At 40.7% G+C, this 27,991-nt stretch overlaps 1 protein-coding gene across 5 annotated transcripts in view; it reads right to left on the bottom strand.

Annotated features, from left to right (window-relative positions):
* Positions 1 to 27,991, bottom strand: part of adgrl2b.1 (adhesion G protein-coupled receptor L2b, tandem duplicate 1) — a 143,353-nt gene that overhangs the window by 40,615 nt on the left and 74,747 nt on the right. For all 5 annotated transcript variants that reach the window (XM_079614083.1, XM_079614081.1, XM_079614082.1 and 2 more), the window contains exons 10-16: positions 24,239 to 24,361; positions 22,790 to 22,995; positions 21,641 to 21,817; positions 17,422 to 17,631; positions 15,586 to 15,806; positions 15,211 to 15,277; positions 1,914 to 2,005 (exon numbers count right to left, since the gene is read on the bottom strand). In XM_079614083.1, coding sequence (XP_079470209.1) covers positions 1,914 to 2,005; positions 15,211 to 15,277; positions 15,586 to 15,806; positions 17,422 to 17,631; positions 21,641 to 21,817; positions 22,790 to 22,995; positions 24,239 to 24,361 — 1,096 coding nt within the window. The remainder of the gene's footprint in view (positions 1 to 1,913; positions 2,006 to 15,210; positions 15,278 to 15,585; positions 15,807 to 17,421; positions 17,632 to 21,640; positions 21,818 to 22,789; positions 22,996 to 24,238; positions 24,362 to 27,991) is intronic.

Below are 27,991 nucleotides of genomic sequence, written 5' to 3'. Positions count from 1 at the left end.
GGAGTAACGGATTCCTGTTCCTGTGATCGCGCCGACGCTTCACGGCACGCGCACACGTTCTTGCATTGCTAACTTGACATAGCAGCATGTTCATTATCAAAATATAATAGTCAACCAAACATAGAAATGTTACCAATTTAGGAACGAGCTCCTCGGTTTGTCCTGGCTGGTCCTGCTAACACCCGGTTCTCCCTTCGCCATGTTATTCACGTTTCTGCCATTCTCATGGCGGCGTGTAAGATTCATATAGACGGTAAGATTGCAGTCCTCCAAATGATGAAAAAGTTTTGCCGTAAACAATGTTTTTTGCGACACCACGATATGAACGATACAGCATAATATGAATCGATAGACTTTTTATATCGTCCATCCGATATATATCGTCATATCGCACAGCCCTACCTGTGATTGGCTATTGCATACATTTGCTCAGTTTTACACGGAATACACAAACACACAAATTAATGATAAAAAAAAGAGTATGATTTGTTATATAAATATAACCCACTCCAACGATTAGACCACCCAGATATAGACGAGTCTCACACAGCCGTTTATCACCACACTCGTTCCCAATAGAGATTCCCACAACCATTCCTGTGGATCACATGTCCTGAATGCTGAACGGATGATCCTTCAAACGGACACGACGAGTCCTGCTGTGTTTTTAACAGTTATCATGACTCTGGGTGCAATAAAACATCTTGCGTATCACGGCCCATCTGGAAACATGCATGGAGTTAATGTTTATGAGCGGGCCAGACTGTGATATCACGTTGCAGGAAGCGAAGCAATGCGTTAATAACACACTGCTTGAAAAGTTAATGCTTCCTCTAATTATTCCCATAAACCCCAATTAGCCGTGCTGGAGTATTTACAGGTCCAGATCCAGAGGAAACCTCGATCTTAAAAACATTAAAAAACCCAGATGATAGTGGAGATACAAATCACACTCTTATCCTTTTAAAGGGTCGTCGATGCCCATTTCCCACAGGTTGGTGTGACTCTTCAGGGTCTTCGTGTAAAGCTTGTAATATACTTTGGTTAAAGTTCCTCAATGGTTGTGTAAAACAACACCTTCTACCTCCTGAAAACAGCGGTTCACACGACCCGTTTCAGTGCCTGTCTCTTTAAATGATAATGAGCAACTGCTCCCGCCCTCTCACTTCCATGGGGGGTGTCGATTGGCTGAGGGCAGAAATATGCTAATACGGGACAGTCTGGGAGTGGTCGTGGGCGGAGCATGAGCATTATTGACATGATTATTGAGAGTGGTTAGACTTTTTGAGGATTAGAAAAAAGCAGTGAATGGATTTTTTCATTGTATGGTGGTTGTGTCCACACACTGCAAAGACACATTTATATGCAAACACCATACAGTATGTGACCCTGGACCACAAAACCAGTCACATGGGTAATTTTTTTGACATTGAGATTTAAACATCACATGGAAGTTGAGTGAATAAGCTTTTCGTTGATGTGTGGTGTGTTAGGATAGGACAATATTTGGTCGAGACACAACTATTGAAAATCTGGAATCTGAGGAAGCAAAAAATGTAAACTGAGAAAATCTCCTTTAAAGTTGTGCATTTATGTTCACGATTGTGCTGCATTCACTCACAAAAATACATGTTTTATATATTTACGGTAGGACATTTACTAAATATCTTCATGGAACATGATCTTAATATCCTCATGATTTTTGGCATAAAAGAAAAATGTCTAATTTTGACCCACACAGTGTATAGTTGCTATTGCCACAGATATACCCGTGCGGCTCCAGACCGGTTCTGTGATCCAGGGTCACATATAAGAGTGAACGTTGCACCGGTGAGCCCTTTGCAGTCCTGCCGCTGTGAATAACGCCATCACGATGATGATCTGTGAATGTGAAGCTGTGAGACGGATCTTACCGTATGTTCTCCAGTCGGCTGGAGTCAGGTTTCATGGACATCGAGTGCTTCACCATCTTGTACATCGTCACCGCCAGGAAGATGAGATTGAGCTGTGGGAGAGGATGAAGCGTGTGTTGAGAAGACCACACAGTTCTGGGAACGCACATCTGCCATTCATCACTCAGATCAACACATCAGTTCATATTCATATGTGCAGCTGCACTTCTCTGGACAGAAACGGCAACAGCTCGAATAGCAGAACGTGTTTCTCGGGTTATGTGATCACCGGGCTATTAGACGACTGTAGCAAACGGCATTAAATAAAGATAAAGCGTGGTTTATTTTGGCTCTGGTACACACTATGATCTGAACGATGAAGTATGGCATTCAATAATTCATAAAGTAGACAGCAACTGCAAAAATGTCACAATGCAAGAGTGGATGGGTAACACTTTACAATAACGTTCATTAGTTAACATTAGATAATGTATTTACTAACATGAACTAACAATGAGCAATACATTTGCTACTGTATTTATTAATCTTTATTAATGTTATTTAATAAAATCCAGCTGTTCATAGTTTGTTCATGTTCACAGCGCATTAACTAATGTTAACAAATACAACCTTTGATTTTAATAATGTATTAGTAAATGTTGAAATTAATATTAACTAAGATTAATAAATGCTGTAGAATGCATTCTTAGTTCATGTTAACTAATGTTAACCAATGAACCTTATTGTAAAGTTAACCAGTGGATGAACTCTACTGGGAGTTTCTAAGACGTTTATAAACTGGAAAGATGGAAAGCTGTTCAATTCAATTCAAATAGATCTTGACTCAGGGAAGTTAGTAGCGAAGCTTGAGAGGATGTTCATATTTCTGGAGAGTTAAAGCACCACCAGGAAGATAAAGTGCTTCCATTTGTTCCTAGTTTTGATCTGTCCAGATCCTGAGAGAGTAACGGCGCCTGAGTCGAGTGCAAGTCATAACTCTGGCGCTGGAAACGTCTGCTCGTGTTTTTCTCCACCGCCCCGAACATGGGGATGTAATTCAGGCTGACCAGAGAAGACCTCTTAAAGAAACACACCAAGTCCCGGGAAAAAAAAGAAAGTTTCATCAATTTTAAATATGTGGAACAGGAAGAGAGCGAGCTCTGGTAAAAGACTTGTTCGGTCTCCAGACTTTCAAAACTTCTTTAAAAAAAAAACTTAATATACAATATAATAAACAAAAATTATAATATAAAAACATGATCCTGATTTTAGAACCTCTCTCAAGTTCCTTTCCATCAAATTCTCAAAAATAAAAGACTGTAAAATGGCATTAAACGAGTGGAAAACTCCTTGCAAACTGACAACTTTCAAAATGAGGTTATATTAAGTGTTGAAAATCTACATATTTGATTTCAAAATGTGGGTCACATGTCGTCACACACATTTGATGTAAGCAGAGATCATCTGTACAGGTTACAGGAGCACGTGTTGAGCGTGTGAACAATCCAACATCAGAAAACTACGAAATCTGTGAGCACATTATAGCTTTACACATGAACAACACACTTCTGCTTTATACATTTATTTTTTGGAGGCGCGCACTCACACACACACACAAGTTTGTTTTGCTATACTTGTGAGGATATTCCATAGGCGTAATGGTTTTTATACTGTACAAACTATATATTATATTCTCTCCCCTTACACTGCCCCATCCCTAAACCTGCCCATCACACACACGCACACACTGCTCTGTACAATACGGTACAAACTATATATTATATTCTCCCCCCCCCCCCAACCCACACACACACACACACACACACACACACACACACACACACACACACTGCTCTGTCGATCATGAACACACACCACATGTAAACACCACAGAACTCAACTCAGTGTTTCAGAGGCTTTAACAGCGGATCAGCGCTGCTCACACACACACAGAAGGAGGGAAGGAAGAGTGTTACTGGGGGAAAGAAGAGAAGAAGAAAAACACGGTTGAGCTGAAAGCTGCAAAATCTATATATCGATAATGCCATATAATACAACAAATAATAAAGTAGATTTTAATATTTTATGACATTTTTAGCCAACTAAAAATAAAATGCAGACACCATAAGAATAGTTCCACAGCTCTATTTGCAGTTTTTCCCCCAATTGCTAAAACACACTAAAATGACATGCACAGCACTTAATTAATTAACTTAATTATTAAAACGGACACACAGAGAGCAAAACCTCTTCTCAAGTCTCCAAAACACGGTTCTCTGCATAAGACACAACAATCTGACATAAAGTCACATGTTTGCCCTTTAAAAACACTGCCATTCAAAATGACACTACATGAGCTAATTGGCCAATACATGTGCCACCTGGCCAAACACCTCAATGGTAAACACTTCAATCAGGATGTAGACCCATGAAAAGACCACAAGTGAGCACTTTCTTATTTTTTTTTACAACAACAATGGAAGACGTTGCAGAGAGAGGAAGAGGAAGAGGGAGGGTGAGAATGAGAGGGTGAGGAAGATTGAGAGGTAGGGGTATAAATTCTCTAAGATTATTATTCCTGTCGGCACTAATCATGTTCGACTTCGCCAGTCGGAGATCACTAAAATTAACGTTAAAGAGGTGTGTGAACTCGCAAGTACGATGTTAAGCACTGTAATTTGCTCTGGCCCCCTTCTTGTTCGCCGAAATGTGATGAGCTACTTAGTAGACAGTCCTCACTCAATGGCTGGCTGTCTAAGTGGTGTCCGCAAAATAATATAGAATTCATAGACAAATTGGAAAAGTTTTTGGGGCAAACCAGACCTGTTGAAAAGAGACGGATTTCATCCCTCCTGGGATGGTGCTGCTCTTCTCTCTAGTAATATGGCTCATAGTCTTAGAGATAAAACATGACAATCTGGGGCTCAGGTCAGGAAGCAGACAGACTGGCTAAACCGACCGTCTGCTAGCTTAGACGAACTCGATATTGCGACAGAAACTTTTAACTCTCTCTTTTCCAGCACTTTAGAGAGAGTTGCTCCTTTGTGCTTAAAGAAGATTAAAGAAAATAGTCCAACGCCGTGGTATAATTAGCACACTAGAGCGTAAAAATGGAGCGTAGCTGGAAGAAAACGAAACTAGAGTTTTTTCGCATCTCATGGAAAGAGATGGTTTGCCCCTCTGATTGCTTACAGAGAGGCCTTAAAAGCTGCAAGATCTGCTTATTTTTCAACCCTGTTAGAAGAAAATAAACATAATCCTAGATATTTATTTGAAACAGTGGCTAAATTAACAAAAAATAAAGCTTCTAGCCCAGACGTTTCCAGGCAGCACAGCAGTAATGACTTTATGACCTTCGTACAAAAGATTGATAATATCAGGGAGAAAATTATAACTATGCAACCGTCTAATACATTATCGCATCAGGTAGTGCATTGTAGTCTCCAGTGCATTGTAGTCAAATTTATTCTTTCATTGCTATAGGAGAGGAAGAATTTTCTAAACTCGTTAAATCGACAACATGTATGTTAGACCCAATACAGACTAAGCTACTGAAAGAGATGCTTCCGGAGATCATAGATCCTCTTCTTACAGTTTTTTTTTTAATGCTTAAGCACTAATCGTGATTCTTGTAGCACAATTTCTAAAACTATTAATACGTATAGCAAAACCACTCACTGAGTTTGCAAAACTAAAAGCACAAACCCTGCTTTGCAATCAGTTTGCAATTTTGTGGCACACACTTTGCGAAACTGTAGGCACAATTCACTTCACAACACTCTTTTTGCAGAACTTTAAACACAACTCAATGCTTACACTAAATTACCAAATTTCCAACACACTCCTAGCAAAATTATACACATGTATGGTTATCATTAACACTATTTTGCCAACTGTCTGGCACACTTTTACATGTGAAAACTGTTTTAGATAATTAGTTAATTTTGCAATCAGCCTAAGCACTATAAATAAGCCACAGGTAAGCTGTGTGTGTGGAGTACAATGGAAGGAGCAGTAAGAGTGAGAAGAGTAAGAATCAGAGGAGGCCGAGGAAGAGGACGTGGAGGTGAAGAAGTTGGAGGAAGAGGACGTGCAGGTGAAGAAGTTGGAGGAAGAGGACGTGGAGGTGAAGGAGTTGGAGGAAGAGGACCTGCAGGTGAAGAAGTTGGAGGAAGAGGACGTGGAGGTGAAGAAGTTGGAGGAAGAGAACGTGCAGGTGAAGAAGTTGGAGGAAGAGGACGTGGAGGTGAAGTTGGAGGAAGAGGACGTGCAGGTGAAGAAGTTGGAGGAAGAGGACGTGCAGGTGAAGAAGTTGGAGGAAGAGGACGTGAAGGTGAAGAAGTTGGAGGAAGAGGACGTGCAGGTGAAGAAGTTGGAGGAAGAGGACGTGCAGGTGAAGAAGTTGGAGGAAGAGGACGTGGAGGTGAAGAAGTTGGAGGAAGAGGACGTGGAGGTGAAGAAGTTGGAGGAAGAGGACGTGGAGGTGAAGAAGTTGGAGGAAGAGGACGTGGAGGTGAAGGAGTTGGAGGAAGAGGACGTGGAGGTGAAGAAGTTGGAGGAAGAGGACGTGGAGGTGAAGAAGTTGGAGGAAGAGGACGTGGAGGTGAAGGAGTTGGAGGAAGAGGACGTGGAGGTGAAGAAGTTGGAGGAAGAGGACGTGGAGGTGAAGAAGTTGGAGGAAGAGGACGTGGAGATGAAGAAGTTGGAGGAAGAGGACGTGGAGGTGAAGAAGAGGAAGAGGACGTGGAGGTGAAGAAGTTGGAGGAAGAGGACGTGGAGGTGAAGAAGTTGGAGGAAGAGGACGTGGAGGTGAAGAAGTTGGAGGAAGAGGACGTGCAGGTGAAGAAGTTGGAGGAAGAGGACGTGGAGGTGAAGAAGTTGGAGGAAGAGGACGTGGAGGTGAAGAAGTTGGAGGAAGAGGACGTGGAGGTGAAGAAGTTGGAGGAAGAGGACGTGGAGGTGAAGAAGTTGGAGGAAGAGGACATGGAGGTGAAGAAGTTGGAGGAAGAGGACGTGGAGGTGAAGAAGTTGGAGGAAGAGGACGTGGAGGTGAAGAAGTTGGAGGAAGAGGACGTGCAGGTGAAGAAGTTGGAGGAAGAGGACGTGGAGGTGAAGAAGTTGGAGGAAGAGGACGTGGAGGTGAAGAAGTTGGAGGAAGAGGACGTGGAGGTGAAGAAGTTGGAGGAAGAGGACGTGCAGGTGAAGAAGTTGGAGGAAGAGGACGTGGAGGTGAAGAAGTTGGAGGAAGAGGACGTGGAGGTGAAGAAGTTGGAGGAAGAGGACGTGGAGGTGAAGAAGTTGGAGGAAGAGGACGTGGAGGTGAAGAAGTTGGAGGAAGAGGACGTGCAGGTGAAGAAGTTGGAGGAAGAGGACGTGCAGGTGAAGAAGTTGGAGGAAGAGGACGTGCAGGTGAAGAAGTTGGAGGAAGAGGACGTGCAGGTGAAGAAGTTGGAGGAAGAGGACGTGCAGGTGAAGAAGTTGGAGGAAGAGGACGTGCAGGTGAAGAAGCGAGAGGGTTAGAGGAAGTTAGAGGAAGAGGACAAGGAGAAGCAAGAAGAGGACGAGGAGGGGAAAGAGGAAGGGTAAGAAGAGTAAGAAATAGAATAACTGATGACATCAGAGCTACAATAGTGGACCATGTCATCAACCATGGGATGACCCTGAGGGAAGCTGGCCAACGGGTTCAGCCTAATTTGAGCCGCTACAGTGTGGCAAGCATCATTAGGATATTTCGAAATGAGAATCGGTAAGTACTTTGTAGCACTGCCATACTCTAATGAGAAACACAACAGTACCATACATGCAAAAATACTGAAATTGTTACTTTACAGAATTGCTAGACGTCCAGATGTTGGGGGCAGAGGAAGAATGTTCACTCCAGAGCAAGAGACCCATATAGTGAACATGGTGATTGCCAATAATGCAATAAGACTGCGCGAAATACAGCAGCGCATAAATGATAATGACACCATCTTTCAAAATATACACAGTGCAAGCATTTCTGCACTAAGTCGTGTACTTGCGCGCCACAGAATAAGAATGAAGCACATTTACAGAGTTCCTTTCGAGAGAAACACAGAACGTGTTTCTGCGATATGACTATGTGCAGGTAAGATATAGTGTCATTGGTTCTGAATCTGGAAGTGCATACTGTAGTGCTGTGCGTGGGCCTGATGTGCTGCATTTGTTTTGTCTTGTCCAGAGAGTGATGGAACTAGAAGCAGATGCCATGGGACATGAGCTACTTTTTGCAGATGAGGCCGGTTTTAACCTCAGTAAAACCAGGAGAGGTGGTAAAACCAGGAGACGTGGCAGGAACATTATTGGACACCGTGCCATCATCAATGTCCCAGGACAACGTGGTGGTAACATAACCATGTGTGCAGCTATAAGCCAAAATGGTGTTGTTCACCATCATGCAACCATAGGCCCATACAACACTGCACACATTATTGCATTCCTGGACACCTTACATGACATGCTCACTGTTCAGAGACCAGAGCATACCCGATATGTCATCATATGGGACAATGTTAGTTTCCATAGGGCTGCTTTGGTCCGCAACTGGTTTACAGAGCACCCATTCTTCATGGCACTCAACCTCCCTCCATACTCTCCATTCTTAAATCCCATCGAGGAGTTCTTCTCTCCCTGGCGCTGGAAAGTGTACGACCGTCATCCTCATCAACAGGCAGCCCTTTTACAGGCAATGGAGGAGGCATGTGGAGATACTGACCAGGCATCATGTCAGGTCTGGATACGGCATTCAAGGAGATATTTTCCCCGGTGCCTTGGACTGGAGGATATCGCATGCGATGTGGACGAAATTTTGTGGCCGGACCCAGAAAGACAACATGATGTAGGCTGATTGTCTTTTTTTTTTTTTTTTTATTACTATTTTGTGTTCTGACTTTGTCTTGGTTTTGATGAGTGTGAATAAACACCAATACTTGAAGTTTGGATCCTTGTATGTTTACATGACACTATGACAAAAGTATGACCTCAAATTGACATCTGTACATAGAGAAAGCAAAAGCCAGATGTGTTTTGTATTCATACCATCAGTGTGTAGTTGGCACATTGTGTGCTTAGTAGATGATGGCTTGTGTTTACTGTTTGATACGAAAACACAATTTTTACGAAGGTGTGAAGAGTTAATCTAGCTGTGTTCACTTTTGCAAGAGAACTACAATGTTTTGATAATTGGGTGAAAGGTTTAGTTACAAAAAATGTGGTTAAGCAATCAGAAAAAACTGTAATATCATTAATTAATCTTTGTCACTAAGATATGTACCGAAAACTTTGAAGCTGGCTATGATTAAACCGCTTGTTAAAAAAACGCAACTTGATCCTAGAGAATTAGTCAATTACAGGCCGATCTCCAATCTCAGGCACTGTATTGTGCGGGTGGGCGGCCGGATCGCATTTAGGGTTTTCTGTTAGAACGGTGTCGTGTTAGCGGACCCTAAGTTATTAACTAATGATTTTTTTATTTTTCTTAAGGACTGAGAGATGCAACCATGGTGGAGGAAGGGGCCAAATGTTCACCGGGGTACAGGAAGCTGACATTGTAAACTTGGTTTTGGAAAATAATGAAATCAGATTACGAGAAATTCAAAGCCACATCATCCAAGACAACACCATATTCAACAACATTCAACGAGTCAGTCTGTCCACAGTGGCTCACATTCTCAAGCGAAACCAAATCAGAATGAAACAACTTTATAAGGTGCCGTTTGAGAGAAACTCTCAAAGAAACAGAGGTCAGACGAGCATATGTGGAAGTAAGTACAATATTGACTGGAGTACACTACATGCAACATTGTTTCCCAGTGCACTGGATAACACCATATTGACAGATTTCTGTTCTTTTCTGTTCTGTTTTCAGGGAGTACTGGATATGGATGCTCAAGCAATCACACACGAGTTCATCTTTATAGATGAGGCTGGTTTCAACCTAGCAAAGACCTTTCATCGTGCAGCCCCAGTCCAACACTGGTTTGCTGACCACCCACCATTTCTCGGGCAATCCCTCCCACCATACACACGCATACTGAACCCCATAGAAGAGTTATTTTCAGCATGGCGGTGGAAGGTATACGATCGGCAGCCCTTTGTGCGCATGCCTCGTGTGCAGGCCATGGAAGAGGTATGTGATGATGTTGATGTGTGATTCAGGGATGGATAAGGCGCTTCTTCCCTCCATGTCTGGCAAGGGAAGATATTGCCTGTGATGTGGACGAGGCGTTGTGGCCAGACCCAGCTGTGCGGCAAGATGATGCCTAACTATTTTTCTTGCCTCTTTATATATATATATATATATTTATCTGTAATTTTCTTTTTCAGTTTACTGTTTTTTGTGAGCATATTTTTGTTCAGTCCAATGTAAATATATCTGCTGTGCATATGTTGCACTGACTTGTTTGGTGAAAAAAAATAATGTTTCAACAGCATGTGTGTATCTGCAATATTTCTGTGCATGTGATCTGAAGAATTTTCTACAATTTGAACTATTTTAGTATTATTGCAAAGCATACTAAAGATGATATTGCTTTTCATTATGGCCAACAGTGTGTAGCTGGTTAGACAAACATCTGGTAATATGAATGAAGTGTGTGCCATTTTGTGCAAAAGTTTGACTTTGATAATGCTATATGTAGTTTTGGTTGCAGTGCTTCATTTATATGAGATATTTCTGCAGTTTGGGTGTGTGGTTTTGTGAATTGTGTTAAGTATTTTGATAAAACCAGCCTAGTTTGCAAAATTGTGTGTTAGCAATTGTAAAAACGGTAAAAGCTGTGCGTTGTACAGTAGATCTGTGCCGATGGTGGGACAGCAAGCGCATGTTTTGCGTATGTGAAGGTTTCTATTTTATCTGGATATTGGGACACAAGCTTTGTTAACTAAATAAATAATAGTTTAGCAACCAAATGTGACATTGTGAATATGGAAACATCTGGATTGATGTGGAACGAGAGGAAAGTGAGCCAACAGGATTAAGCCATATGTCAGCTTTGTGTTCTGTTTTCAGAACTGCTCGCCTCATTTTCCACGAATTTAATGATAATAATAACAATAATTTGTCACATTTGTAGAGTGATTTTCTCTGTACTCACAGCGCTTTACATATGGATGATGCGACGGCAGAACGCCCAATACACACACACACACACACACACACCAGCTTATTGGTGGAGAGGAGACACAATAAATATGTTTGAATCTAAATTACTTCATTTTTTATTTTATTTTTTACAAAATTCGAATCGAAAATGGCAATTGATAATAATCGGAATTAATAAGCAGAAACGGAATTTATAAGATTCGGAATCGATAAGCACAATCAGAATTGAAATCGCTAAAATTGAAACGATACCCAACCCTATTCCCGTAGTAGTTCAGTAAGTTATACCTGTTCATAAAGCAGTAAATATGAATAGAGTTGTGGTGAAGAGGAGATTACTAATGTAGGAGAAACAGGTCGACCGACACTAGAGAAGCCGTGTGTGTGTGTGTGTGTGTGTGTGTGTGTGTGTGTGTGTGTGTGTGTGTGTGTGTGTGTGTGTGTGTGTGTGAGAGAGAGAGAGGGTCTTCAGAGAAACGCTGGGAACGAGTTATTAATTATGAAGCCAGGCTCGCACAACCACCTCACACTCCTCCATCTCACCCTCACATTCATTCCCCAAAACACACCAACAAGCTCGAGTTTAATACACCAGCTGGTGTTCAGAGTCCTGAAGAGGACACGTGTCTGCTCGCTGAGTTACACTGAACTAGTCACAAGCTTTCCATTGGTAAGATTTTTACTGTTTTTAAAAGAAGTCTCTTATGCTCACCAAGGTGATTAAAAACACAACAACCAAAACTGTAATATTGTTAAATATTATTAAAATGTAAAACCGCTGTTTTCTATGTGAATATATAATAATCAGAAATCAGTATAATATGATTATTTGCTGCTCAAGAAACATTTCTTATTATGATCAGTGTTGAAAACAGTAATTTACTTTTTAATTTGATGAATAAAAAGTTCAAAAGAACAGCATTTATATGTATATATAGTAGAAGCTTCTTCAAAAGCTTGGAGTCAGTAAGAATTTCTATTTCTATTTTATTGATAAATTAAATCAATACTTTTATTAATCAAGGATGCATTAAATTGATCAAAAATTACAGTAAAGACATTTATAATGTTACAAAAGATTATATTTAAAATAAATGCTGTTCTTTTGAATTTTATATTCATCAAAGAATCCTGAAATTAAAATGTAAATAACTGTTTTCAAACTTTTTTTCAACATTGATAATAATTATGAATGTTTTTTGAGCATCATATCCGCATATTAGAATGATATCTGAAACTTGTGACTGGTAGAGTATATATTTGTATTGCTTGATTGAATTAAATATGAGTCCCAAAATAGGCTTTGTGCAAAATATCATTACTTTTGGCTTTGGGATTAAACACAATATGCCAGGATTGAGAATGAGAAATATTAAGAGCCAAGCATTATGATAATGACAAAATAATGTCACATACAGAATATATGAATTGGTCCTACCAGAATGTGTTTTTCCTGTTGGTTGTGTGGTAAAACATGCCCTGTATATGTGAAGCATATCTCTATATGTGTGATCTCTCGACACATGAGGCGTACCGGTTTATCGGCTCACACTTTATATCAGGAGTCTTTAACTATACTGTATGTACTAGTGTTTTACAATACAACAACACAATAAATACATTGTACTTATTTTTTGATGCAAGTACATAGTAGTTAAGGACTTATAAAGTGTGAGAATTTCTGCCACATTCAAAGTATATACTGTATAAATGCTGTGCCTATATAAACTAAACAGCACTGACTTCACACCTCAGCATCTCACAGCACATTTTCTGGAAAATAGCCTGGATTCTTCTTCTTTTGTCATATTTTTGTATCTATATTTGGGCAGATATACAGATATATAACTTGAACTATCCGAGAAACGGTTCTGTAAAGGCTACATAAAAATGCAGTAAGATTCCCAAGAGTTAGCACGGTGGCCTCGGTGTTTCTCTAATGGAAGAAGTTTGGAGCGACCTGGGGTGCGTTTCCCGTACAACTATATAGCTCACTGCTTAACTACCATAGTATGATGCATCGTTGGAGAAATCAACTAGCTAGTCACGACTGTTTCCCGAAACCATATGTCGCAAAGTATCGTTCAACCACGCTGGTTTATGACGTCTCGCACGTGGTGGACTAATAAATTATTTTAATTAATCTGTTTGAGATCGAATTAACGCTAGATTTTGTCATATAAGTTACAGACATGGCATCTGAAGACCATTTCAAATTTTTCTCAGTTATTTTGCTTTATTACCAGACTCAATATTTGGCTCGTTCTTACATAGTAGAGCGTGTTCGCACATGCGCAGTCTTCAAAAACGGTGTTTTAAATCTCTTGACAAACTAAAAGACGTAAATTACATTTGTATGTATTCTAAATAAATAACACGGGTTGTACTGAACGTTAGCTTGCTTATTTTGCTAAAGATAAGGATTAATTCAGTCTACATCTCATGTAAACTAGAAACTATGCTTCTAACCACAGCTCGAGAGCAGTCGTTCCAACCACACAAGTTTGCGATGCTGTTTGCGAACGTTCGTTGGAACAATGGTTTCGGGAAACACCAAATCGTTGAATTATGCTGATAACGACGGAACTTGCGACCATAGTTGGCTAACGATGCTTTCGGGAAACGCACCCCAGGACTCTTTCCAGAGCTGGCACCCAGACAGCATCATTACAAGCCTTCGATCTGGAGGAAATCAAAGCTGACGGTCGAATCGTGCAGGGACTGGCCACTAGTCTGGGGAGAAGCCGAACGCAGCAAAATACAGAGATCTCCTGAGGGAAAACCTGGTCTAGATCGCGCAGGACCTGGGACTGGGCCGACGGGATACCTTTTAACAGGACAATGACCCTGAACACTCAGCTAAGACAATGCAAGAGCGGCTCAGGGACAGACGACTACGGTTGGGTATCGTTTGAATTTGAACGATTCTGGTTCTTATCGATTCCTAATTTTGATTCCAATAAGGTAAAAAACAAAACAACGTAGATATAATTCACATTTAGTCTTATTGCAAAACATTTAATTGTATCTGAATATCATGAACATAAATCAACAGGCTAAAGAACACTTACTCAAGGACCGTTTGCTTGTGCTTTACAAATACCATTAAAACAACTAGACTAACTAATATACATATCCAGCATTATTATAGACACTTAGTAATTAAAAAAAGAACATTACAAATAAGCAATTGCAACATATAAATACAACTGAACAAAGATACGACTAAAATAAACAGTGATTTAGGATTTTCAGGTATTCAGGTTCAGAAACTAAAGTAAAATAACTGCACTTTATGAATAAAACATACATTACAAATATTGTTACAAAAGTTATTCAGTCAAGAACAGTGAGTGAATTTTCTCTTTGTCAGTTTTTTTATTTGATTATTATTATTATTATAGAGACGGCAGCAGGAATATTAGTGCTGTCACTTTAAGAGCGGCACGGATCCAATCTACTGTACTCAGTCACGCTCGAACGGTTTACAGTCACATTGAAATGCTCACAAAGGAATCGATAAGAGGAATCGAAATGTTCATTTTATATCAAGTATCTGTTTCCTGACCACAAGTATTTGATTCCCAACCCTAGGGACGACTCTAAATATAGTGGGCTTGAATCTAATTGAACATCTCTTCATGACCTCAACATGGCTGACAATACACATGCATGTCGCATCAAACCCAAAAGACCAAAAGTCTGAATACGTGTGTCAAAGGGCACTGTGTCTCCATTCAATCATTTATCTCTACTCCCATTGTCAACAATTGAAATCCCATTTAACCTTCAGGTCTGGAGTCATTTTCCAGGAGTATGGGTATTAAATACGTAGTACATCGCTCTATGAATGAAGACTGACCCATGGGAAGACAGTATACATTATTGACCAATCAAAAAAACAGCATCGATTATCAACCGATGGAAAGAAAGCTTATATTACTGAAAAACAGCATATGTTACCAAGATATGGGAACACCATACACATCAGGTTATTGTCACATATCTCAAGAAACCATAGACAATGTGATGCCTCACAATTCAATATAATGCAAATAAAAACACTAATCTCTCTCATTGCTGGCCAAAAGAAAGTACTACATTACAGAAGTCATTTCAATGTTTCTGTAACCTTTCTGGTGCCAGTTCTAAACACCGAAATAAAGGTAGTAATGTTAAAAGTGCAAAACTTACCATAATGATGAACGCAACAGGGCCGATGAAACTCCAAATGAAATGATTATCAACCCTCAACCAACAGCTGGAAAGAGAGGAAAAGATCATTAACCACCACAGAAGTAATTACTTACAACCATGAACACACTGCAAACCACTTTCATTGGACGAAATTAAATCCCCAAACAGTGTTTCCCAGCCCCGTTCCTGGATCACACCACCAGTAAACATGTTCGATGTCTAACTAATCTGACCCTCCCAATACAGGTTTTGGAGTAATTCTTTTATTAATATTAATGCCATAATAGACACATCCAGGTCTGCATCTGCATGTAAACTGCATGACACAAAGTACAGTTCAATATTTTGAGATCAACAAAGAACACTACTCACGCTTTCCTCGTCCCATAGCTCTTATAGTCGATGGCTGCCGAGATGCCAACCACCACACAGGGGAACAGGTAGCCCGACGCGTAGTAGTACTTCCGGCGAGAGAACTCGCTCTCGAAGACCTCCACGAGCATGAGGAACAACTGCACGCCCTCCAAACACATCCAGGAAAACGCCGCGAGAAAGAAGAAATGCAGAACTCCAGCGATCACAGAGCAAATCATCTGCACAGAGAGATATTGCAGGAGTTTAGTCTTCAAAGCGGGTTGTATAAGATCTCTATTCAGCCAAAGTCTTATTTGAGTCACAACTACTGGTTTGAAAACTGCAGTTATAACATCTCATTGAACATCTTTAACATCTCTCATTTTCTATTAGTGTCAAAAAAGTTTTGTTCCAAACTGTTTTATCCCTGTAGTGTGTGAATAAAACTTACTAAGTAAGTATCCTAACCCATTTTGAAACAAACTAATATGCGTGTGTATTTCAGCAGTGTGTAACGCAGTCACTCCTAAAAGACTCTTTGGCGGGTTGAATTTTATATACAATATACGTTTTTTAACTGTAGTCTTTTTAAAAAGGCATCTGAGATAATAAACTACCGGTAAGTGCAATCAAGCGTTGTCAAAAATATAGATTTTTCGATACATGTCGATACTGTAATACCTAAAACTCTTCTGCAGGATACACAGTTCCAGCTGCACGCTCTCGCTCTCTCATCTCTCCGACAGCGAGTGACACACACCCTCTCCTCACTCATTTCATCTGCTCCGGATGAATACTGTTGGTGTTTCAAGGTGATCAGATTTAATGATCTATGCTAAGCTATGCTAAAAGTGCTACCGCCAGACCCGGAGATCGGCTGAATGGATTCGAAAACGGTAAAACTCAACTGTTTAACTCTAGGGGAGTTGGAAAATTTGATTTCCAAAAAAACTGGAGTGTTTCTTTAAAGCAGTGTTCCTCAAACTCGGTCCTGGAGGGCCTCTGTCCTGCACAGTTCAGCTCCAACACTGATCAAACACACCTGAACAAGCTAATCAATGTCTTCAGGATCACTAGAAACTCACAGCTAGGTGTGTTTGATCAGGGTTGGAGCTAAACTGTGCAGGACAGTGGCCCTCCAGGACCGAGTTTGAGGAACCCTGCTTTAAGGGATTAGTTCACTTCAGAAGTAAAATTTCCTGATAATTTACTCTCCCCCACGTCGTCCAAGATGTTCATATCTTTCTTTCTTCAGGATGACCTTTCAACGTGATTACGAAATGTGTGGCGCAAGACAAGCATTTGTGGTTAAAAGTATGTAAACGTAAAATTTTTATATAAAATGGCGGCTGGTTTGTCTAGATAAGACTCTTATTCCTCGGCTGGGATCGTGTCGAGACTTTGAAGCTGAAACTGAAACTCACATCTGGACCTTTGACCCGCTGGACCCCATCAATAAGTCACTATTTGGAGAAAAATCCTGGAATGTTTTCCTCAAAAACCTTAAATTTTTTCGACTGAAGAAAGAAAGACATGAACATCTTGGATGATGTGGGGGAGAGTAAATTATCAGGAAATTTTAATTCTGAAGTGAACTACTCTTTTAAGGTGCTCACACTATCTAGTCTACAGTTTGGCGAGTTGTCATTCTGTTGGTCTCCAGTAGGCATTTCGACTAAATAATCATGTGGCTGTGGGTTGTGCTGGCTCTTGTAGGCATGCATGTGATGCCTATACATATTGCAGCTTACTAGGGTTGAGACTGATATATTACAAAAACATTTATTTCAATAATTCAGTTGCAGTTTATTTGTTTAGCGTTTTTGGATATTATGATTTAGGAAGAATACCCACCGGAGGTTCGGTCATGTTGATGCCCACAAGAAAGAGAAGCTCTGCAATAAAGAGGTTGATGCACAGGTTCTTGTGGATGGTGTTGCGGTCACTCTGAAGGCCACGGAAGAAGCAAAAGGTGAAAATGCTAATGGCGAGGCAGACAAGCGAGACGGCGATGCCCATCCGTGTGATGACTGTCAGCAGGAGCTCGTGAACGCTCCCCTCGCCCTGGAAAAGTAAAGATTAACATTAGCATGTATGCCATATTCTGCTTAACACTAACGCTTCACTTGTCAGAATATGAGTGAGAATTGACTTTGTTTTTGAATGTGTAGAGACTAGAAAAACTGGCCCAGTTTCAAATGCAAAAAAACAACAACCTTAATTACCTTTTCCAGTAAATGTACCACATCTGCTAGTCACACATGCTTAGGCTTTCCATCTTGTTTATGTATTTCTACTATTTACACATCAGCAACAAGAGTCCATTAAAACTGGGCACTTCCAGCGGAGACAGTTACATAGATTACACTGGAAGCTTGCGTCTGGTATAGAGCGAGTGTTTGACAGCAGACATCTTAAATAAGACCGTTCAAATCTCCTAGTGCTTATGTCATCCATCTTACATCTTAGTTCACATCTCACATCTGTTCACTCACATCTTTGTAACAGGTTCTAGTCACACATCGTCCAAACAATTCTGTCAAATTTACTGAAAGGGTGTTTAGCATGAAAACACCAACAATTGGCTTGTATCTTCAATGAAACTGTATTAAACTATGACTGTTTAAATCAGGTCAATCTTCAACCAATGTTTAATTGATACATATTTTGATTAGTTAATAGGACTAGGGCTATGTCCACACTAGTGAGATTTCGATTGTCGTGTTTTGGTAGCGTAATGGTCATATGATAGGGGCTTGACGACTTGGGGAAGGAAACCTAATCAGGGATCGATTGAGGACAGCCACGTCTTCACATTCAGAAGTCTCCGCTTTGGTCCATCTACACTGAAATGCAACCCCAGAGTTTTCAAACTAAACCAGGGTCTGCAGCATTTCCAAAAGCCTCCATTTTGGAGGGTCAAAAACTCCGGAGTAGTGTAGATGCCAGGCGTAACCGTAGCAGAAGTTATGCGTTTTAAAACGAAAATACACTGGTGCAAACGTAGCTGAGGTACTACAATCCCTGTGGATCAGCCTTCCATTTAAATTAGGGATCTTCTGATGCTAGGCAGAAAGGTAAAAGGTTTTTATTGAGACATATCTTTAGTTGGGTTTAATTTAATACAGACCCACCACAGGCTCAGATGTGTGTCCTACAGCAATTTGCTAACCCCTCTTTACCTTTAGTAGTTTCCCAGAGTGCACGACTGCCATTACACAAAGTTTGACATTGAGAGAAGCCATCTAGAAACAAGCAGTGGGCCGATCAAGTTCTGATGCATGTCCCCAAGCCACTTTTTGGTCTCTTCCAGTGCTCAATTGTTGGACCTAGTGGCGTTCCTCCTTTTCAGCCATAGCCAATGACTGCTTCGCATGGTGGCCTCCAAGAATGCCTTTATTGTTGGTCTGCTGGACAACTCTATTTTCCACCACAGGTCTTTCCAGGTAATTCCTCCCATCTCATCCAGCAGTCTTGCTTGGCTTGAGATACGGCTTTAGCGATCCCAGTCACTTCTTGATGCATCCACCACCACAAGTTCAGCACACTCAGCTACTGTTGCCTTTTGCATGGTGGGCTTGTTTGTTCCTCGCCTGAAACCCATTCTTCCATGTTGAACCTGACCAACAATGTCCCGGTGTAAAAGGGCTGATTTCCTTCAGTTATTATGATTGGAGAGGGCTCTCCCACTACAATATCCTTGGATTGTCTGAGTATCATGTCTAACTTAACTTTAGCACATCTGTTTTCCTCGCCAAGGTTAGTAAATGCGAGTGAAATGACCCTGTTTCCATACAGTCTGATCATGCTGAGACATCTTGGTAATCCAATCAACTTTCTTGTGCGTGAGCCAATCAAACAGTCCAGCTTGCTGACCTGTGAAAGGGTGACTTTGCACAAGGTAATTGGCCAGAAAGACAGGGCAGATGAAACTTTGGTTCCTCTAGTTTGGGCTGCTGCCCTGTCTGTCCTGGGTGAGCGGTACGGTTGCTGTGCTTGAGGCCAGGGATTATATCCTCCCTTTTTTGTTTCACTTGCATCTTGTTTAGGTTCACATCAGGCCAGCATACAAAGCTTTTAATTGGTTTCTCCAGCACTGTAAACGGGAGAAAATTGCTGTACAAAACTAGTTATGTACTGTAGAAAACAAAGCATTCTGAGCAATAATTTGCACAGTAAGCCACTGCTGCTTTCAACAGTAATCTACTGTATTTATGTATTATTTAAGTCACAATGGATCGTGGGCTGGTGCATTTTGAAGCAATGGCACAATGGCGCAAGAGTTTGAGTACGAGTCAGCCTTCGCCTATCCGTGTCCACAGAGATCATGACAGGAATACATGTGGAAAATAGAAGAAAACGAATCGTAAACTAAACTGGAAGTTTTTGTCACAGTGTTTTCTCTCACATCCAAAATCACTCGAACAGTGACTGATGAGCTGGAACTGAACAAGCCGGACTAGCGCTCGAGAGTGAAGTGAGTGATTATAAACCCATTATACAGAGAGGGTAAAATCCTGTCGATTCACTGTAATACATCATTCATTCCCAAACTTCAAGGCTTTCAGACTGCATTTCTTGGTGGCACTCAGCCTGATGGTTTGGCCATCTAATGTTCGTTAGTGGGAGAAAAAACTGGTCAAATCTGTTCTTAAACATTATTGATTATTAAACTTTTAAAAAACGCAATTCCGTCATAAGATTAAAAATACTTAATATTCAATAAAAAATTACATTTCAATGCTGGATTTGTTGAACACAACTAGTAGCTGATTCCCTGTATTTCTGGGGGCTGAAATCAATTACTTTATTACACGGCTTATATTTAATACGTGAATATTTAAGATGAAAAAATTTCACACAATTTTGTTTTTGTCAGTTCAACAAATATTGATCTGCCTAAATTCAGTTTGGTTTATAAAAACAAAACAACAAAACAACAACATCTTTATCACTCAATATTTTGCTTTGTAAAGCCTCCTCCACAACACTGCTTTTGATACCGTACACAAGACTTTTGTCCTTAATGTATTCCCATAGATGTGATGTGAGCTGCAGTAGCAGTGATGCACCACAGATGTTATAAGACGACTGACGTAACTGCACTGTTCCCAGAAACCTACTAGCGACACAAGAGCTTCATTCACCAAAGTAGACTAAGAATTATATTATTATTAAGAACGTGCTCCATTATATTCATTTGTTCTGTTGTAGAGATACGAAAGCTCAACATGACTCCGTATGGCTACAGTCAAACCAAAAATTATTCAGACACCAGATATAGTTTTTTAATATATTTTTTCACTAGTGTGTGCAGGACACTATAGTCAAGTCAAGTCAAGAATATTTGTATAGCGCTTTTCACAATACAGATTGTATCAAAGCAGCTTCACAGTAATAAATTAAAATAATAATAAAACGTCCATGTTTGGTAATGCTAATCAATAGTAATATTGATTGATTAATTAAATTGAATATCCCCAACTGAGCAAGCCAAAGGCAACAGTATAGTTAATTTATGTAAGTGAGGAGAGCAAAATAAAGTAAACTGTGACACATTATACCCAACAATTCTTCATACAGTGACTACCAGTAAAATATATAACAATTTGGGACCAAACATTATTATCATTATTTATAATTAATATTATTCAGACACTTTGACCTGATCATGTTCTGCTGAAGTGTTTTGTCTTTAATTGCTAATGCTCTTTTCACACACACACTGAACACAATGAAGCATTGCTTGGTCACTGGTTGAGCTAAACTGGTATTATCTAATTGTGTAGTTACATTTACCAGCTGACAGATATTCAACATAATTCATGTGTGAGACAGTCTAACAGAAGGACGGACAAAACCAGAGACATAACTCTGAGTTCTGCTCATATTTTATTACTATTTTCTGAACTATAGCGAATAAACTGTGATAATGTGAGAAATGTTGAAGGGGTCTGAATAAATGTAGGTTTGCCTATAAATGAAAAGCATGTAGAAAGCAAAAAATGACTTATAATTATTGTCCATAATTGAACTAGACCACAGGACCGGTCTGGGACTCATGGTTACTCACCGCATGAGCATCTCGGTGGGCCATCAGGATAGCGAAGTTAGTCAGGTGACTGCAGGAACAGCTGGTGTGAGTCTTGTTAGTGTTGAGGAGCTTGCAGCCTTGTGTTGACCAGTATCCGATCATGCTCCGCTCCGAGTAGTTCCAGAACGAGCAGTTTGGGTTGAAGTAGTTCTCGGTCTGATAATGAAGAAACCGGTCGTTTATGTGCATGTGACTTAACAGATTTGACCCTCTTAATAACAAAGGCACAATGTTTTACACCCAAACTGTATGTTTTCCTTGATCAACAACCTCAATTAACTCTTTCCCCGCAAGAGTTAGATTTTTTTTAAAGTTGCCAGTCAGCGCCAACATTTTTGCTCATATTAACACATTTTCAGCCCCATGATCGGATAACACGCACCAATGCTACATTTGTCTAAATGTCGTAATCATTTGTTAACAAACAAGTATTCATTACTTCAATGAGCTCATTGTTCCTGCTAAACTGTAGTGTGGACTCATGCAATTTCTGTAAAGCTGCTTTAAATGATGTGTATTTTGTGAAAAGCGCTTTACAAATCAATGTGAATTGAATAAATGATGGAAAATCTTGCCGATGGCGGGGAAAGAGTTAACACAGTTTTTCGAGGTTCAACTCTAACCTTAACTCAAATCCTACAATCAAATGCATTACTTGCCTATTCAAAATAACATGCCCCATATTTTAAATTACAACAATAAGACATTCCAGTTAACACATATTTAGCAGTTGAAATGTGAACGGTTTTAATCTTTCTGTTTTATGTCTGATGCACACAAACAGACAAAATAAAGCAATACATGCTAAACATAAAATGGTAACACTTTACAATAAGGTTCATTAGTTAACATAAGATAATGCATTTAGTTTACTAACATGAGCTAACCATGATACATTTGTTACTGTATTTATGAATCTGTGTTAATGTTAGTAAAAAAAAATACAGCTGTTCATTGTTTGTTCATGTTATGCATATTAACTAATGTTAACAAATACAACCTTTGACTTTAATGTATAAGTAAATGTTGAAATGAATATGAACTAAGATTAACAAAGGCTGTAGTAGTATTGTTCATTCGTAGATCATGTTAGCTAATGTAGATAAAACCCCCCCTTCAGCGTCTTACATCCAGATGCTGCAGCGTGAAGACGACGGGCTCGGACACGAACACGCGGCTGGACTCTTTGTTGATGGAGGCGGAGAGGATGTGTGAGTTGACGGTCAGCGAGTGGTTTCGGACTCCGCTCTCGCCCATCAGTCTCACCGTGGCGTTCTCCGTACTGAGGAAATGCCCCAAGTGCTTATACAGGACAAACACCAGCTTGGCAATGCCTTGAGAAAACACAACACGAGAGAAGATACCATGTTATTCACGACCGACAAACTAACAGAACTTGGGTAAAATGGCTTTAGGGTTTCCTTCTTAATAAAATATCTACCACATTTTCTTTCTTATTTTGAGCTTTCTCTTTCAGGGCAACTACTGTCATAACTAGGGATGGGTATCGTTTCCATATTTCCAAGAACCGATAAGAAATGCGCATTTCCATTCCGCTTATTGGTTCCTGTGTGCATTTGAATGTGATTTAAACCAGTGGTTCAAGCACACGAGTCCTGCGCTACACACACATCCACACGCGAGCACAGAAAACATGACTTTAAACCTATACTGTTACATAATAACACTAATATTCCTGCTGCCGTCTCTATAATAACACTAATCAAACAACACAAGACAAAGAGAATTCACTCACTGTTCTTCACTGAATATCCTTTCCAACTATATTTGAAATGTCAATTATCTTTATAAAGTGCAGTGTTATTTTACATTTTTTCATTTCTAATTTCTCAACCCGAGTGCCTACAAATATTAAAACACTGTTTATTTCAATCGTATATTTCTTCAGCTGTATTTATTTGTTGCGATTGCTGAGTAATTAATTTTTTCAATTACTGAGTGTTTACTTGTCTAGAGTACAAGGTACTAGTAAGGCTAGATATTTGATGGTGTTTGTAAAGCACAGGCAAACGGTCCTTGAGTAAGTGTTCTTTAGCCTGTTGATTATGTTCATGATATTCAGATACAATTCAATGTTTTGCAATAAGACTTTGAATAAATGTGAATGATATCTACGTTTTTTTTTAACCTTATCGCAATGGTATTTGATAAGAATCAGAATAGTTCAAATTCAAACGATTTACCCTATTTCTTACCAATATTTTGTATTAGTCGTTTAATAACGGAAACGTTAGGCGGAACCGGAAAATGTCTTATGATTCCCAACACTAGTCATATCCACAGATCGAAGAGAACATCAGATATTACAAGCTTCTTCTGCTTTTGACCATTACCCAGAATGCCGACACATGTTGAAAGGATACGCAAAGGTCTCCGCGAGTGCTGATGTAGATTACAGCGATAGTAACACAAGAATGCATGTAAAGTGTGTATAACAGTAGCTTGCAAAGCAGAGTGTTTATGGCCGTCATCACATCCTGCAGATCCGGAGATCATTGAGTTATAAACTCCGCATCTGAAGATGCTTCACTCACGCGTAACCTTGCATTCACTCACCGTTTTTACTGTTCAGCTTGACCATGTTTGCGGAGAGCTCAATTGTGGCTCCTCTTTTGCTGCTCTGTGGAAACCTGAAGTCCTGAATTTGGCCATCGGTGCTCAACACATACACGTCCAACACTGAAAGACAGAAATCATATATATATATATATATATATGTGCATTTAAGATGTTTTAAATAAAATACTAAACACCTGCAGATGAATAAACTGCCCGGGGAAGTTTTCACATTCTTCTGTCAGATGGATATTAAGAACCGTTTCTCAGTTTCATTAAAGTCTACGTGAGGTCATTTCATTAAAACAACACGTTGTGCACATACAAGAGACTGAACTGAGAAGAAAGCAATACACCACAGCCAAACTATTCTGCTTCTGCACCACATCATTTTCAAATGAGAGGCAGAGAACACAAAGGTTTAATGTAAGCAGAGAATGTTTTCACTTTAACAGTAAATGCTGTTCTCAAGTTAATTGAACTTGTGCCTAAATTTGAGGAAAAAAAAGTCGGCACCTTTTACTTAAAGATGGCGTTGTTTTGTCAGCCGCCACTTTGAGTACTGTGATTTCTGACATTGATTTCCCTTTATTGTGAAAGCAAGAGATCTGACAGCCACACACACACACACACACACACACACACACACACACACACACACACACACACCTGGCAGGGCCTGGCTAGGATTTTACCTTGTGACCGGTTCAGGGCCGCCACATGCTGAGACCGGCGCTAAACCCATTTGCTCTCAGCACTTCACCAGTGATGAATGCATTCATGAAATATTACAAACAGAACAATATCAACCTATTAACACACACTCAACCTAAATCGTGACATGTCTGAAGTTTTTATGGACTCCACTCTGATGCCTGTAAGCACTTTTTAAAGAGGTTCTTCTAGAACAGGTTTTCCTGCTTGAATGTTGATCATTTCCTCATATTCTCCATTGTTGCGGCTCCTCTCTTCCCAATCTGTCAGTCACGCTCTGTTTACTTCCTGTCTCTATGAAGCCCCTCCTTCTGAAAAGCACACTGTGCTCTGATTGGTCAGCTGGAGCAGTGTGTTATGATTGGTCGAGCGCTTCGAGTGTGTTTGGGAAAGTCCCGCCAGTTTAACACACTACTAACTAACTCAACCAGGCCCCGCCCCTTTATTCTGCGCATGAATTATTATAATGAGGAATATTGTGACGTGTTCGTTAAAAACTAGTACACAAGAAACATTTAGTTTTTAACTTAGTGAGAGATTAAGATGCCATTTTTGCGGTTCAGCCGATATATGTTAATCTTTAATGTTATCGTTATCGGCCAGAAAAGAAAATTCAGCCGATATATTAAAGCCGATATATAAGTATCATTTCCTCCAGCTGACACAGCTCCACACTTCAGATGTTCAACATGATGGGTTTGAATTGCTTGAAATATGACTGGAATCTGGATTTAGTCTCAGCTTTTTTTCAGTCTCTTTATATATTCCCAGAAAGACTCAGTGATGGGGAAACCAGATCCGTGTGTGGGAACCATTGAGGATCCCTCGTGTATACGATTATCAGCACAATTAATGTCGAAAGGACGGTTTGGAAATGTAAACTGATATTTCTTACTGACACGCTGCCTTAAAAGAATTGGTTGGCGAACAATCATTTGTATATAAAAATATAAAACTATATAAATTAAGTATCAGACCAGATCCCTTTTAGTTTATTTTTGACCAAACTCGTTCATCACACAGATTTGAGCAGGATTATTTTGGACCATACTGATATAAAAGTACAAAGAGGATGAACATATATTACATTCTATTTGATTAACAACACGAAGTGCATTAAACATTAATCAGGCTTTCCACAACTGGGATTCATGAAAGAACTGCAGGGAGTTCGGGAGTTGATGAAAAGATAATAATTAATACAATAATATTGATTAAAGGGATAGTTCATCCAAACATAAAAACACAGAAAACAGATCTCGGGTCGTTTTCTTCTATATGGTCGTCACTGAGGTCTCTCTGCCCGAGATCTGCCCGAGATTTGCCCGAGACCTGCCCGAGATCTGCCCGAGACCTGCCCGAGACCTGCTCGAGATCTGCCCGAGATCTGCCTGAGATCTGCCCGAGATCTGCCCGAGACCTGCCCGAGACCTGCCCGAGACCTGCCCGAGATCTGCCCGAGATCTGCCCGAGATCTGCCCAAGACCTACCCGAGACCTGCCTGAGACCTGCCCGAGATCTGCCCGAGACCTGCCCGAGACCTGCTCGAGATCTGCCTGAGATCTGGCCGAGATCTGCCCGAGATCTGCTCGAGATCTGCCCGAGACCTGCCCGAGATCTGCCCGAGACCTGCCCGAGATCTGCCCGAGACCTGCTCGAGATCTGCCCGAGACCTGCCCGAGATCTGCCCGAGACCTGCTCGAGACCTGCCCGAGACCTGCCCGAGACCTGCTCGAGATCTGCCTGAGACCTGCCCGAGATCTGCCCGAGACCTGCCCGAGATCTGCCCGAGACCTGCTCGACATCTGCCCGAGACCTGCCCGAGATCTGCCCGAGACCTGCTCGAGATCTGCCTGAGATCTGCCTGAGATCTGCCCGAGATCTGCCCGGGATCTGCCCGAGATCTGCCTGAGACCTGCCCGAGATCTGCCCGAGATCTGCCTGAGATCTGCCCGAGACCTGCCCGAGATCTGCCCGAGACCTGCTCGAGATCTGCCTGAGATCTGCCTGAGATCTGCCCGAGATCTGCCCGGGATCTGCCCGAGATCTGCCTGAGATCTGCCCGAGATCTGCCCGAGACCTGCCCGAGATCTGCCTGAGACCTGCCCGAGATCTGCCCGAGATCTGCCCGAGATCTGCCCGAGACCTGCCCGGTTACCGACGTCAGAATATCCTCTTTTGTGTTCGGCAGAAGACAGAAACTCGTACAGGCTTGGGGAGAGTAAATGATGATGACAGAATCTTTATTTTCGGTGAACTATCCCTTTAAATATTAACAGGTTATTTTCAAACACGAGAGCATTACTCTTGTATCGCCAGTTAACTTTCACAACTGCTTTACCGCGGAAATGAACTCGGTTTGCATATTTGAATATGTTTTTGTCTATTTGTCACTGTAAAGCTGCTTTGAAACATCTGCATTATATAAAGCATTATAAATAGAAATAAAGGAGACTTGATCTCCACTCACCGGACATTTCATTTCTGAACTGCTGCCGTAACGTAAAATAATAATGCCAGATTCACATTTATCAGATTCGGATAAAACTGAACATGCTTTTAGTGCCACTCACTGTGAAACGTGCACAATATGTAGAATTGTCGCCACATGAATAATTTGTAACCAATAAAGAAGTAGCAGTATTCTGATCATCACATAAATCTACTAACAAGTACATCATCCAGATGACAGTGTGCAGAGCTGGACAGCGTGTGAACAGAGGAATGCTAAACCTTGGTTATCAAACGCAAGAAAGGTCAGTTTCTACACCCAGCCTGAAAGCAAACAGAGATTCAGAGTAAAGTGTTGAACAGCTGTCAGTCAGAGTCCTGCATTATCCACTGCAGATCCTCATATCTGCGACTGTAGATATCAACCAGCAATGAGTTCCTGAGCCGGACACAACCTGCCGGGAAAACTGCTCTAAATTAAGCGTTGTGTCGGATTGCTTGGTTTCTTCCCCAGGAATCTGATATCTGTGGAGATGGATGTGTGTGTGTGTGTTACCATCATCTAAAAGACGATCTAAACGTACAGAA

This window comes from Phoxinus phoxinus (assembly GCF_949152265.1).
Source record: "Phoxinus phoxinus genome assembly, chromosome: 5".
NCBI lineage: Eukaryota > Metazoa > Chordata > Actinopteri > Cypriniformes > Leuciscidae > Phoxinus > Phoxinus phoxinus.
Note: the sequence above shows the minus strand (reverse complement) of the source record. Positions and strands in the feature narration are given on the sequence as shown.